The sequence below is a fragment of the Ammospiza nelsoni genome, chromosome Z (genome assembly GCF_027579445.1).
Source record: "Ammospiza nelsoni isolate bAmmNel1 chromosome Z, bAmmNel1.pri, whole genome shotgun sequence".
In the NCBI taxonomy this organism is placed as follows: Eukaryota; Metazoa; Chordata; class Aves; order Passeriformes; family Passerellidae; genus Ammospiza; species Ammospiza nelsoni.
The window spans coordinates 6,196,260-6,211,069 of NC_080669.1; the positions used below are offsets into that span (position 1 = coordinate 6,196,260).

The window sequence follows — 14,810 nt, forward strand, 5'->3', positions numbered from 1 at the left end:
CAAGGTAAGGTTCCTGTGGTCCCTGTCTAATTTCCTCTGCCTCATATTGAGAGGTGACAGAAGCAAGTTTATAGAAGGCCTGCCCTGCCGCCTTGCCAGTCTCTGAAAGCTGCTGAGGGAATAGTGCACTTGCCTGCGCCGCCCCACTTCCCCAAGTCCCTGTTCCCACCAGAAGTTCTTCACAGAGCACCTGAGTGCCATCCGCGTCATGAGATGTGGTAGGATTCCCCCAAAGCGTTGGGAGAACCTCCACAATCTCCCTCCCCCACTCAGCCACCCAGACCCTAAACTCCATAGGGCCTAAAAGGCTAGAGAAGAGGGCTCTCAGGTCTTCAGGTACCAGATCTCCCTGCGCAAGGACCGAACGAAGGAGCCCCCGGAAATACTCAGATTCCCGGGAAAACTCCCTCTGGGCCTTGCACAGTTCCTTAATCTGGGCTTGTGCTAAAGGCACCCATTGGGCCAGAGAGCCCCCCTCACTGCTGAGGTGGTATATGACCAGGGCAGCTTCCAATAAAGGCGCTTGCCCTAGCTTCCGGTCATCCACCCCCACCCCTTCCCCCGGAACGCAAACTGTGGGAACCAGAAGGAGGAGTGTGGGAACCGGAAGTGGAGGAGGTTGAGGCGTGGCCTGGCGCTGAGGCGGGGCACCGGCTTGGGCGGGGCAAATTAGTTCTCTCCGCCTTCTGGGTGGAGCTTGAAGGTGGAGCAGATTATGGAGGAGGAGTTGGGGAGGGGTTAACTGGGGGCAGAGCAATAAGTGGAGTAGGGGGCGGAGCCGAGGGAGAAGCCGAGGGTGGAGAAAAGGGTGGAACAGAGGGAGGAACTGAGGGTGGAGCAACGGTAAAAGAGGACGGGTCAGGGGAAAGGAAGGGGTTGTCTTTTGGAAGAAAGGGATTTTGGGTAGAAGAAGGGGTAAAGGCGGGAAAGACCATGCAGTCTCTGCCATTTTGGGCTCCATGGGAGCCATCTTGGGTAACATCAGCAAACCTTACAACCTTTGGAGATACAACTGGGGACTTGGGGAGAGGAACAGAGGGATCGGGAAGAGGGCTCCGAAGAGTCTGGCCAAGACCCTTCAGAGGAGGAGGCCGAGCTGGTCGAGAGGGAGCAGGGGCGAGATGGTCCCCCTGCTTCTTGCTGGCCTTTAAAATCCCTCTCGAGGGCTCCTGCCTGGGGGAAGAGGGTAAGGAATGAGGGGTAGGGGCACGACAACTGGGAGAACTGGGGAGCAAACTAGAATAGGATGGGCTTTTGCTCAATTTCCCGGGCGGGCGCAGCGTAGTTAACACTTTGCCCGCCCAATACGCCACAAGAGATAGTTGTGTTTCCCCGGAATTAACTTAGCTATCTCATTTTGCCAGAACGGCTGCCCAAAACTGTGGCTCTCTTACAATTTCTGGGGTAACTTCGGGAAAATGAGAAAAAGTCCATTTAACCAACAACTTCAACTCTTTCTTGGGGGCAGAAAACTCTCCCCCAAGTACCAAATCTTTTACAACATAATAAACTCCTTTCTGGCATTTGCTCTACCCTCCACCCATGGTTCTCCTAAGGTACCCTAGACAAGGTCGCCTTAGGAGGAGCAAGATCCCATGGTGGAAAACTCCACCCACCCAAGGAAAACTAAAACTAAAATGAGACACACACAGCTGGCCCCTGCTCCCCCCGCTGTCCCCAAGTCTGGGGTTTCAACGAAGGGAAAGAAGGGATGTAGGGTGGTGGCATCTGGCCCCAAGTCTGGGGATACAGACCCCACAGGAAAGGAAAAACAAAAAACAAAAGGGGTGAGGACTGCCCCAAGAAGAAGAGCAGTGAGGGAAAGAAACACTGCCTGGGGATCAGCCCTTAAGGGAAGGAGGGTCGAGAGCGGTCCCCAATGCAGGGCATGGACTCCCAGGGAAACTCCACCGAGTCCGGGGCTTACCTGGTCTAGTGGTGGTGCAAACAAAACTCGGGCAGGTGGTTCCCGTCGCCGAAGCCCTCCTGAGGGGTGGGGAGTTGCGGCTTCGGGTCCCCTGGGAGCACTACCCCTAGAACGGGGTCTGCTACTACCAGGGGTAGCTTGGCGGCCAAAAGGAATTATAAATCCAGTCTGCGGGGTCCGGTGGTCTGGCGTCCAGCTGTTCAGAAGTGCAGCCGGGCCCCACATTGGGCGCCAATCTGCGGCGAGGTGTATCTGGCCTTGGAGGTCAGTGTCCGGCTAGCAGAGGGTAGGCTGACACCCAGCTGCAATCCAATGCGAGTACCCCTGGGCGTCAGGAGGCCTTGGGCTGTGCTCACTGCGGACTGGTCTCGCTGCCACCATGACGGGAAATAAGGAGCTGGACTCTCGATGGGGTCAAGTCGGGTTTATTGTGATGCCCAAGACAACAACCAGGGAGAGACCAGGAATGGAGGGTGGAACAAGGCTATAGAGGGAGAGGGTGTTTCAGGGAGGGGTTTACACAGAACCAATAAGGGAGAACATGGAGGTGAACCTAACATAACAGGCATTAGGGAAAACCCAATCAATACAATGTAAAGGAGGGGCCCCGAGACCACAGCCAATCATAACCCCCCTAGGGAAGATGATTCTGGTAAAATAGGAGGAGTGGGGGTGATTGACTGGGCCCAGGGAAGAGAAACAAGTGTACATTTAAGGGTATTAGGGGGAGGAGGAATTATATAACTAAAAGGACTGACAACCCCAGTGGCGCGAGTTGCCATGGGAACAACATAATAGACAAGTCTGTGGCGGGAAAAACAGGGAGGGCAGAACCATTATCAAACAGGGTGGGGAACAATACAGAAAATGGGTGAGCAATTAAATAAACTAACAAAACACACTACAACACTTATGGGTATATAACCTGTTACAAGCTCTCTACTCTGTCTCCATTTTTCCCTCATATTGTCTTTGTCAGCGGACAGCATTTAAATTGTTCTCTTTTTTTCTTCTTCTGCCTAATGATGTTAATTGCCCTTTATACAAAATTTTCTTTTTGTTTGTCCTTCAAGCTATTTCTCTCTTCTCCCATCTATGATTCACTCTTCCTCTCTTTATTAGTACGTCTCCATCTTTAGATATCTTTTCACCTCACTGGCAAGAGCTAGAAAATTGACTAATAAATTCATGGCAGCTCTCAGTTTGTACCCTATTTATCACCCAACAGATCCAAAGAGTGTAACATGAAAAAAAGAAACCCGTAAAAATATTTCTCCCTGTACTCCTCATCATGCATTTGTACTATATTCATTTTAATTGGATCATGACATGCACCAATTTATAAATTAATGCAATTAGCGCAATACAAGCTCATCCACAGGGTGCTAAAATGCATCACTATTTCACATAGCAAATTATTCATGAAGCAGGAATTTGTATTAAATTGTATGGGTTTCCAGTGCAGAAATCCAATTACTGTTCAGTGTAAAACAAGCAGCAGAGAATGGTGGTAGGTGAGACCAAGGCAGCAAAATTAAGGGTGTAAAAAAAAAAAGGTTATCCATGGAGACTAGCAGCTAAAAACCAGTTTAGAAAGCCCTAATGGTGTTTTCTCAAAAGTCCTTTCTGGCTGGAAATTTCTCTCACCTGCACTATTAAAATACATTATACCTATTCAAATATATTTAAGCAAAACAGCACAAACCTATTTCATTTCTTCTCTGGTGTCAACCATTTTAAAACCCTCTTCTCTGCTAAATTTTTTTGCTTTATTTTCCCCTGAAGTATCATACCTGGTTTATCCCATACTCGAAAGCCTTCTGTGCCAGTCTCCCAGGCCCCTCCACAGTTTTGCCATCATCATTAGGGCCCCAGCTTGCACTGTAAATATCCACATGTTCTGGGTTGAAACCGATTGAACTGGCCTCAATAGCATCCGTGACTATTCCGTCCAGCATCCATATACCTTCACAGGGAAAAAAAAACCCAGAAGCAGACTGAATTTACTTTCTGTTCCCTCCTCCTTGTCTTAGTTAACCGGTTTTAATGTTTCCAGTAAAATTAAGCCTTAAGTGCTGCAACCACAGCCAACTGCTGTTCACATAAAAAGTATTGAAGAGAGCTCCTGTCAATGTAAAACAGTGCAGTTAGATTTTATTGGCAAAGCTCAGTGTTTTTGTACAAAAATCCCACCACAAACCCCTTAAAATCTTCTTAGTCTCCTATTTGTTTTTTTTTTGTTCCTTCTACAGAGACCAAAGAAGAGATCTTGCTTACTGTTCCTGCTTTTTTCTTATTGCATTCTCTTTCTTCTTCCTCCTTCTCTCTTAGATCTGCAACAAAGACTTCTCAAACAGCTAAAATGCCGCTGAAATTAAATAGGTTTTATCAACATTATATTTGTCTGTAAGAGTTCTAGGAGTTTTAGTTCAAGGTGTAATTCTGAACGTTCTGACCAAAGCACTTGTCCCTAGCAGTCCTTAAAGGTTTTGCTGTCTCTGTGACATTGCAGTTTCACCAGCTCTTCAACCTTCACCACAGAAAAAACAAAACAACTCACTGTTTTTCCTCTGCCACGTTTTTTTTCTGCTGTAAGCAATCCAGAGATATCTAGACATTAACAATTTATTAGGAGCTGCATGATCTAATCTCCTTCAGAGCAAACCTGAAACTCAGTGGTACTTAAAATTCAGGTGCAGGCAGTTGTTCATCTGCACTGGATCCTTTGCTGTGCAAAGCCACAGCTCTGCAGTGGGGCTGCTACTACTGCCCAATGCTGGAAGACAGCAGAAAAAGCAGAAATCTGGCAAAATTCCCACTGTGGCATGGCTCTCACAGCAACAGCAGCAATATGAGTCACCTCAGTCAGGATTCAGCCTGTGTTTACAAGCAATAAAAATGTCTGGGTTCCCTTGGATTTGGCAGGTTAGTACTACAGCAGCTGCACCATTGCTGGCAGTTGGTGAATTATGACTACTCATTTTCTGGTATTTCCACAAAACGGGAATTTTGCCAAAGCTCAGCAGGCAAAATGTAGTCATTCCATTAAAAAAAAAAACAAAAATACCCCACAACAAAAAACCTCCAAACTTAACCTTGTAGCTAGGTGTCTTCTTCTTTTTTTTTCATGCTATAAAGCAGAGGAAAGAAAGACTGCAAGCATAATTATTTTCCTGAAAGACTGACCTCTTAATACTCCTAATACCTCCGAGATAAAGCTGAGCTTTATTATTTCATATTCATTAGTGTTAAAGTCAGAAAAAGGAGTTAATCCTCTCTACCACAGCTGCTCCACTATCACTCACAAAGCTGGGAAACCCACTGAGGTATATCCTGTGCCTCAGGTACTAAAAACACCACTTACCCAGGATTGTCTTAAACTCAGAATGGTTTGATTACTCTTTTTTTTCCTGTCGGCTCAGAATTTCCAGATTCTCTCATGCCAAGCAAAGATCTGCCTGTGTGAAAGCGGCTGCAAGCCCCAGGTGAGAGCTTGCAATACAAAATGAGATGGTGGGAACGTGAGGAGGAGTAGTGTGCACATACTTCCCACAGAAAAAGACAGACAGGTCTGCAGATAAATAATGTAATAAGGGGAAAACAGAACAAAACAAAACAAAACAAAAACCAGAAAACGCCCAAGAACAATGACTCCACACTGATGAAAACAGCTCAAGGAAAAAAAATCACTGCCTTGCCTTCCTGATTGTCAGAAATCCTGATTGCTCAAGTCAACTCGGGGATTGGATGACTGCAGTGATATTCCCGTAAGGAGATTCCAATTACGTCCTCTTGCCTAAACTCTTTTCTATTCTTGCTCCCATCATCAGTCCCACAAAATCAAAAGCAGGCAAAGCCCCAGGCAATTTCAGACACACACATATATGTATCTGCCTGGCAGAAGGGCTATTTTTAGCAACACGCCACCGTGCACGAACTCTCAGCCCAGTCCTTTGTAAAATGGAGCTTCTTAATTTAATTTCCATGGCAGCACCATGGAAATATCATAACACAGTGGTACGGTCAGGTATGCACGAAAATACTCTGATTTACCGGAGGTGATCGACACACATTTCTCAGCTGTACAAAGACCAAGAGGCAAATGTTAAAGGGCACTGAAAGGTGTCACTTTGAAGACTGGCATGAAGAGTATTTTTTCTTCACACAGTGCACAGAGAAGCCCATGGTACTCACAGCCACAAAGTACAGGAGAGGCTAGTCCGTGCTGCAGAATAGTGCCAGGCATTGATGTGACCAGAGAGAACATTCAGGATTGTTAAACTCAGTACTTTCACAGAAAAAAAAACAACAACAACAAAAAAAATATCAATGGAATGTTTTGTTTTACCCCTCAAGGTGAAGTTAAACCAACCAGTGATGCTGAAGGCTGGAGAGCAAGGTGTTCCACATTGTCAGGGTTTCTTTCCCTGAAGCAGATATTGCTGACAATCAGAGAGAAGTGGTTGTGGACCACTGGATTTGTCCAAAATGGCAACTGCTACAAGCACACAGCCACTTAATGGAGTCATCCTGAACAAATGTCAAGTACAAGTGTGCATTTCCAGAAATGTGTCATTTCATGGATTAAAAACAAAACAAAAAAAACACACAAAAAACCCCCAAACAAACAAACAAACAAACAAAAAAAAAAACGGGGAAAACCAGCCTCTGGAGAAATGAATCCTGTAGAGCTTGGATTATCAAAAAAGCTTCCAGTGTTTAGCCTCTCCAAATTTATGTGAATCTTTTAAAGACTTCTCTTATCTTCCACTGCTCTTTGAACATATTTTTCTTACACCCCTGTCTGGGTGTTAATCAGCCTGGTCACATCTAACAGCTCACAATTTCTTTCAACTTTCCCATTCCTCCTCCTCCCCCACCCAAATGTATGTTGCTTGCTGGGTAATATGGATTGCTAGACTGCTTTTCCTCCTGTTATTTCCCTTTCCTAGATAAATCATCCTGCACAGATCTGTAGTTTGCATTTGCAAATGAGCACGGATCACATGCAAATAGCTGTGGAAGAATCTCCTCAGTAGATGCAAGAGCCTTAAAATATGGGCACAGTGGGAGTTCAGACATCTTTGCAGCTTCATCCATTTTGCCTTCCTTTGAAAATCTGACGTCTTCATATTATGAGTGAGATATTTTATTTAAACAGATCATGACAGCATAATGCATTATGGCAATGGCAAACTGCAAAACTGACATCCATGACAGCTCAGTGGAGTGACTGGGAGCCAAGGAAACACCACGCTGAAATGGTGGGAACGACAGTTATGGGTGTCAATTGCCACTCATCATCCCATCGTTTAAAAGGAAAAAGAGGGAATAATGGAAAAAGGAGGACTGTACAAATAACTTTCTCTGAGCTAAATAACCATTTGCAACTGATACCTGCATCATGATAATTTCATAAATAACTAGCAGATTGAGTCACTGATTAAAAAGCAAAATAACAATATTGATTGGTGGGCAAGAAAGACTTTACTTGTTTTCAAATTTAACTTGTGGTGAAGTAGAGAAGGAAGGTGTTGAAACAAAAAGGACAGCAGTTTGCATGACTTGGCTGACATGAACTTTTGAATGTGATTGTGTAAATGGAAACAATATGCTGCAAATATTGATGGGTATAATTTTGTGTACTCCTACTTTCACTCCACTGAATCCCTCTCCTTCCCTGGATAAACAATAAAAAGTAATTAGTCCTTCATTCCTTAAAAGATACTGTCTTAACTCCAGGTAAATTATAAGTTGTTGCTGTTATTTTTGTTGTTGGTAATATTAGTAATTGTTGTTGATACTCTTAACATTATGATTATTAATTTTATTACTATCATCATAATCATCATCATCTTACCTGGACTATTGCTGCTCTTGTTACATATTCTACCTATCTATCTATTAATAATCCAATTCCAGACTTCATTAAAGAAATCCTGTCATGTACAGGTGTCACTCAGCACTGTTGCCAGACAGGATTTTGAAGCTTATAATACTGCAAGATAAATGTTTTCCAAGAATGACCAATCATTCATATTTCAGATTAATGGTATCTGGCAATACTCAGCATCTGTCTTGTTTCCATTCACATTAGACATCTAATTATTTTTGTTCCTTACCTCCAGCCCTGGAGTTGTCGGCTACTCCAACTCTGCATTTTCTGTTGTTGGCTTGCATGGCAATTTCCCCTGCACACCGTGTCCCATGCCTGAATAAATACAGCAAGAATAAAGAACACATCATAACAGCTTTGTTGCATTGTACAGAAAGACTCGTCAAGGACCTTGATTTGTTCAAACTTTTCCATTCAATTAATGCAATATGCAGTTATTAAAGAGCTTTTGAGTTGTATCTATATGATACAAAAATACTTTCTTCTCCTAAGCTTCATTAAATATAATTCACCTACTTCATGCTCAAAAGAAACATTTCCATGAGACGATAAATGCTTTCTTTAATCTCACTGAAGATACCAGTATTTCAGCAGAGTGAAAAAGTGGCATAAAATTATGGAGTTAAAAATATGTCTTCAGGCAGAAATATGATACCAATACTTTTTAATCACACATTTAGATATGCCTTTTCTAAATCACAGCATTTATGTAGGATTTCCGAAAGTGAGCTGTTACTGGGCTTGCAAGGGTTTTTCAGGGTGAGAGAGACGAGAATGTTGATTCCATTATCAGAAGGCTGGACTTATTATTTTATGATATATATGTTACATTATGACTATGCTAATAGGAATAGAGAGAAAATTTGAGAAGCTTGCTATGCTAAGAATAGAAAAAGAATGAATAATCAAAGGAGATCTCTTTGATTCTGTCCCAGAGAGAGCTCGGTCTCTGATTGGCCCTTAATTGTAAACATGCAACATGGGCTGTCGACGGAAGGAGACCCAGACATCCGTTTGATCATCACAGGCCCAATTTTATTGATTAGTACGGCGGGTTAAATACAGTTAATAATGAGCTTCATACATATTGCAAAAGTTGAGCTCAGGATTGGTCAGCTTACATATCAGCATCTACGCCTACTTCTACATTCCTATGGTTCTACTTTTGATACTTTCTACATATTCTTAGGATATTTCAGAACTAATCTCAACTCCCTATCCTCATGTTGCAGCAAGGTCACTGCTGACCTTTCCTTTTAGCTTGCTGACTGCTGACTTTTCTCCTTCAGCTTAACCAGCGGCATTATTTCAGTGTGGCCTTTCTCAGCTAACCAATTATTAATAATACTCTCCACAATGGGCCAATCACAGGTGCACCTGTTGCATTTCACAGCAGCAGATAACCATTGTTTACATTCTCTTCCTGGGGCCTCAGCTTTCTAGAAGAGGGAAAAATCCTAAAGAAAGGATTTTTCACAAAAGATGTCTGTGACAGTGAGCCTTGAAATTGTCCCCGTTTTCTCTTGTAGCAAACTCTTTTCTATGCAATTTTTTTTCCCCATGGGTGATTCTAATTCCTCAATACAGCAATCCTTCCCATAAGTCTCAAGGTAAGAGCATTGTATTATGTAATGCTACAGATTTTTATTCAGTGACATGCTTCAATGCTTCTGGGCTGAATTCCATTTACTTATTAATAAAGATTAGAGACAATACAGGTAGATTTAAGAGATAATGAAATCATAACAAGAGGATAATGGCTTCTTTCTCTAAAATAACACTGCAACAAAGTAGAAATGCTATTTTTCAAATGTCTTATTCATGGATATATTATCCTCAGACTGATCTTTCTTTTTTTCCCTCATGCAATGATTTATCTTGTGAATGCTACAGTATTGTGTGATGGGAAACAGGGAGCCAATGCATCAGTTTCTTGCTATCTGCAGAGAGTAGTGGCATCCTAATTTGTTTAAGAAATTGACTGTTTTGTGTACCAGCTTCTAGGGAGGTCCCTCCTGTTCTCTTTCTTATGTACAAAATCCATAACCGGACTATGATGGATGTGCCCAGGTCTGACAGACCCATTGAGACTTTTTAATTTGAAATTTCCAGTGGAAAGCAGAGTATTGAAGTAAAAATATACTTTGGGAGGTATCATTCCAGAAACAAACAGAGGCACAAGAATAGGTTATTCCCTTCACCTTGCGGAAATACCTCAGCATCTTACATGGGGCATAAAAAAATTCAGGACATCATAGGGATGATGTCATAGGGAGATTACAATTATGAAGTTCTTCATCTAGGAATTTTATCCTAGTGTTTATATCAATGTTATGTGAGAATGGTCCTGCAAACTGGAACACAGGAGGCTCCTTCTGAGCATCCAATAGTGATTCTTTACATTGAGGGCAACCAAGCACTGCCACAGGTTGCCCGGGGAGGTTGGGGCCTCTCCCTCCTTGGAATATTCAAAAGCCATCCTGATCGTGCTGGGCAGAAGCCTCTAGAGCTCCCTGCTTGAGCAGATGACCTTCAGAAGTCCCTTCCAAGCTCAAGCATGCAGTGATTCTGTTACACAAATTCTTCCTCTTATAAAATAATTGCCACAGGACACCTACACAGAAATTTCTCCGCTTGTATCTTCTAACACACAAACTAACACTGCAATGTTTTGTTCTCTTCAGACAGCTGTGAGGCTACTCACTTGTTTTCATTTGTTGGGTCATGTCTAGGAAAGGGATCATGATCATTGTCGTTGAAATCGTAACTTGCCTTTGGGTCCTAAATGTAAAAAAAAAAACAAAAAAGGAGAAGCAGAATTAATTCAGACAACTAGAAAAGGCATTTCTAAATTGCTAACAAAATGGGTTCTAGAGTCTGTATTTATTTACTTGATGTGCCTCATTGGCAGGAATCAAGCTGGTAGAATTTGATGGCCATTAACAATTCCATAACTTTTTCATGGAGCTGTAATAATTTATCATTAAACCACTACATACAAATGCGTCTGGGAACTAAATCTACTGCAGGAAAAAACAAAACAACAAAATATCTGCCCTGCTACCATTGCTAAGTGACATTCAGCTTCCTGTGACACAGACCAGGCTCCAAATCATGCCTAAGGCAAGTGTTTCAGTCTCTGTACTGCAGGAGCTGACTTACAGAACAGACAATGAGCTGGGGAAGAGTGTCTGTTTATCAAATTTACAACTGGTTAATCTATTCCACAGCATTCTAATGCTCAAACTTACATAGTTAGCATAGATGTGAGTGTGATTCCACTCCAATCCATCATCCAGGACTGTGATGATGACTCCTGTGAATCCTTTCTGCCACACAAGAATAACATGGAGATCCAGTTTGGGCAGGGATGGAGTAATTCTTGCATCTTGCTGTGGGACAGAATGGATTCAAATATATCAGTATTTTATCCATTTATACCAAACAGATCCAAAGTCATATTCTAAAGATGCTGTAAACAATCTCAGCCAGAACTTGTGTATTTCACTCAAATTTTGCAAATACAAACCAAAAATTAATTTCATCAAATACTTGTGGCATTAAAAGATTTACTGCACTGCACAAATATCCCTGAAGACCACTCCAGACCAAAAAAACACCTTGTATTTTTGGTAAGTAGGCAGCAGAAACTGAAAGGAGTGGTGAGGATGCACTGATGGACCTTGGAACACTGGGTTAATAATCAGACCTGCTAATGTTTGTTCTTTCCATTTGATGAGGAGCCAAGACAGTGCCCGCAGTGCAGTGAGCTGGAGTTCCTCCAAGTGCATTTTCTCCTTGGATGTTAAAGTTAGCCAGAGCAAAATAATTAATGGGTAAAACAATTAAGGTAGTCGTTTGGTTGGCAACAACTGTGTTGAATCACAATTTTCTCTTTACTACCCTCATTGGTGTTCCTGTGGTAAATCAGCTGGAAGTATGAATCATGTGTAGCCTTCTCTTCTGCAGCAAGTTTTTTGAAGAGTATCTCCTAAATGGGTAATTTTCCCCCTCTAATGCTAAAGGAGCAGTGCATAATTTAGAAAACATGCTTACAGCCCCCGTAAAAGCAGAGATGTAAGAAGAAGCACTTTCTTTCTCCTTCTCTGTGTGCAATTACATTAGCTGATGGCAGGTTTTCTGTATGTCTTTGTTTCCAAAGAAATACTGCATAAAATATAAGGTTTAGGAAAAGAAATTTGTTATGGGGGGAAATTTCTTTCATATTTTGCTATCTGTACTCGACTACTTCCACTCAGGAAATTATTTGAGATTTCAAACTTTGTTCTCTTGAATCCATCAAATAATATTTTTTTCCTGGTGATGTGTGAAGGTACACAGGATAGAGCTAAAACTGTTGCCATCAAATCATAAAAATAAGGTAATAGTCAGTTATTCACTACAAGGCAAAAAACCATATTTTGGAAGAAAATGTCTAACTCTTTTATGCATTTAATCAGAAAAATTCAACGTTCATTGCAAACAAGGCTAAGCAGTAGGTTTTTGTTTCTCATCTGTGAAAACTAGAGGGAAAAGTAGTGAAAACCATAAATAGGTGGGAAAAGGAACTAAATCTCCTGGAGAGCAGAACATTGTCAGTTTTTTTTCCCCTGACTCCTTTTATGAATCATGTGTGCATTTGTGTATTTGTCTAATACAGACATCTTGGAAATGTCCTGCTTTTTTGGATACCGGCAAGGAAGTAAACAGACATTCTGGATCTAAGAAAAGCTAAATTCTTACAGATAACAATATTTTTTCTGTTCAAAAGAAGTCTGCAGGAATCTTCGAGGAAATATTTTGTGCTATGTGGTTTATAATTCATCTTACCTAGTTCAAAAGAAGGAAAGTAGCCTAGATTTTGATATTGTTTTTCCAAGATGAGCTGAGGAAAATGATTTCCAGCCACTCAGGTCCCATTTGTGCTTGACCTTTCTTTCTGATTTGTTATACCCACCTTTAATCCCATCCCTATTCTGTAAAAGCAATGAATCCTAGACTGAAGGTACAGCTAGATGCACAATGGAAACACAGGCTCTTGGAAGAAACCATGTAAAATCTAAATGATCAAGTGGATTTCTCAATTGACACATGATGATAGAAACTGTGGAGCTCAGGAAATTTTTTTTCCCTGAGGTTTTGAGCATGTGAGCAAGCTTTAGAGACCCTCTAACACAGAAATCCTAGTTCATATAGCTGAAGGTGCTTGTCACATGCATGCAGATGCTTTTGTTTTAATCCGGTATATGTATTCTGTACTACCAATTTTAATAAAGAAATAGATGGCCGGCTTCAGATATGGTAATGGATCGAGGATCTTTGTAGAAGTGACATTCCACAGAAGAGAGAAGGTTGTCTGAAAATGTTATTTATAGAGATCACTCATTTTTACAGCATACGCTAACAAAAGATACTTTTAATTTATTCCCCTCTGTGCAACCACTCTGATACTGGTAAAATAATGCAGCTGGTGGCACAACCACCTTCCCCAGTTCCACAGGGCAACAAATTCTTACCAGATACCACTGCTGATTCCACATAGGGTCGTTGAAAAGGCTTTCAGCTGAGTCTGTCACGGCGGCTCGCTTGGTTCGCTTTTTTTCATACTGCTGCTCTGCCCATGATACCTGCAATTATTTGTAAAATTATGATAAGTGAACCTCTTCAATTTGGGACTTTCTTAACCTGGAGTATAAGGGCTTTTGTCACACAGAGAGATTTTGGTGCCTAAAGCAAAATGAGCAGCATTCAGTACAGGGAAGAGGATTATTTAAACTGTACTGCAGTGAGATTTAGGGGAGAGAACTTGGTGAAATCACAATACTGTAGAATCAATTCACAGAAAATCATTAAATACAAGTTAACAAGAAACTCCTGTGAGTGACACACGGCAGGTTTTTGCATCAAATAAAACCATGTAGTAGGGCTAGAAGGTCATCTAAGCAATGGTGCTTACTGAAACAGGGAAAACCACAGCCTGCTTCTTTCCCCTACTTATCATTTATTCATTCTCTACTGGGAGTGAAAAGGCAAGAAGAAAGATTGTCTCTGGCTTTAGTCTAGCAATCATAATGATGCTGTTACTCACAGACCAGCTGGACCTCCAAGTCTCCTTCCTAGTGGTGTTTTGAAAAGTGGTCAATTAGCAAGCTATGACTATTAGACTAACTTCATCACCAGCATAATTCCACTTAAAGCAACTGAAAGCCAAAATGCTTCAGCGTGCTTTCATAAAGCTTCAAACGAGTTGCACAGCCCTTGTGCACAGGCACAGCAGTCTCTAAGGGCCTAGGTTGTATTTTAAATGTATATTGCCCTTGAATGCATTACTGAACCCAGTTCAGATGAAATCCTGATGATGATGCCTCTCTCTGTGCTGTGTGCTCTCTTTGGAAAGGGAATAAAACATTATTAGTTGATCCTTGTACAATCACTCTGATGCAGATATGGTTGGTCCTTTTCATCCCAAATTCCAAGCAGGCAAAGAAAACAGGTTCAGTAAGATTGCCAAGATCCTGTGACAGGCCTCTCATGGAGGATGCCTTATATCCAATCTTTTACTTTCAAGCTGTGAATAGATTCTGTTCCTTTTATCTACTGTGATTGAGCAGCTTTATGATCCTGACATCTATCACCATATATGAGATAATAGTGACTCAGAAGTTATGATTAAGAAGTAGGATTTGATTAAAATGCAATTTTGTAATGAAAGCCTAATGAAAATTCACTACAAGAACATAAATCCCCTAAAACAGTATCTGCATTAGGCATGTTTACAATTCTCTTTGCCATATATTTAGTCCTAAACCCCCACAAACCTTGGTCATAGAAGATGAATATACCCATGCAAGTGTGGGTATTTTAAACTGCTCTACTGATATCTCAGGCCATACATACTTGTGCACACATTGGAGTAATTACCTCTATCTCTCTTCCCTGCCCACAGCAAAGCTTGACCTCTTCACCACCCAACAGTAATTAGCAGTT

The 14,810-nt window shown here is 41.7% G+C and overlaps 1 protein-coding gene across 1 annotated transcript in view; it reads right to left on the minus strand.

Moving 5' to 3' along the window:
• LOC132086429 (neuroendocrine convertase 1-like) overlaps window positions 1-13,378 on the minus strand; it is a 28,374-nt gene extending 14,996 nt beyond the window's left edge. The window contains exons 1-5 of the mRNA XM_059492100.1: window positions 13,340-13,378; window positions 11,075-11,215; window positions 10,528-10,604; window positions 8,050-8,138; window positions 3,721-3,893 (exon numbers count right to left, since the gene is read on the minus strand). Coding sequence (XP_059348083.1) covers window positions 3,721-3,893; window positions 8,050-8,138; window positions 10,528-10,604; window positions 11,075-11,215; window positions 13,340-13,363 — 504 coding nt within the window. The 5' untranslated portion in view covers window positions 13,364-13,378. The remainder of the gene's footprint in view (window positions 1-3,720; window positions 3,894-8,049; window positions 8,139-10,527; window positions 10,605-11,074; window positions 11,216-13,339) is intronic.
• Between the last annotated feature and the right edge of the window lie 1,432 nt (window positions 13,379-14,810).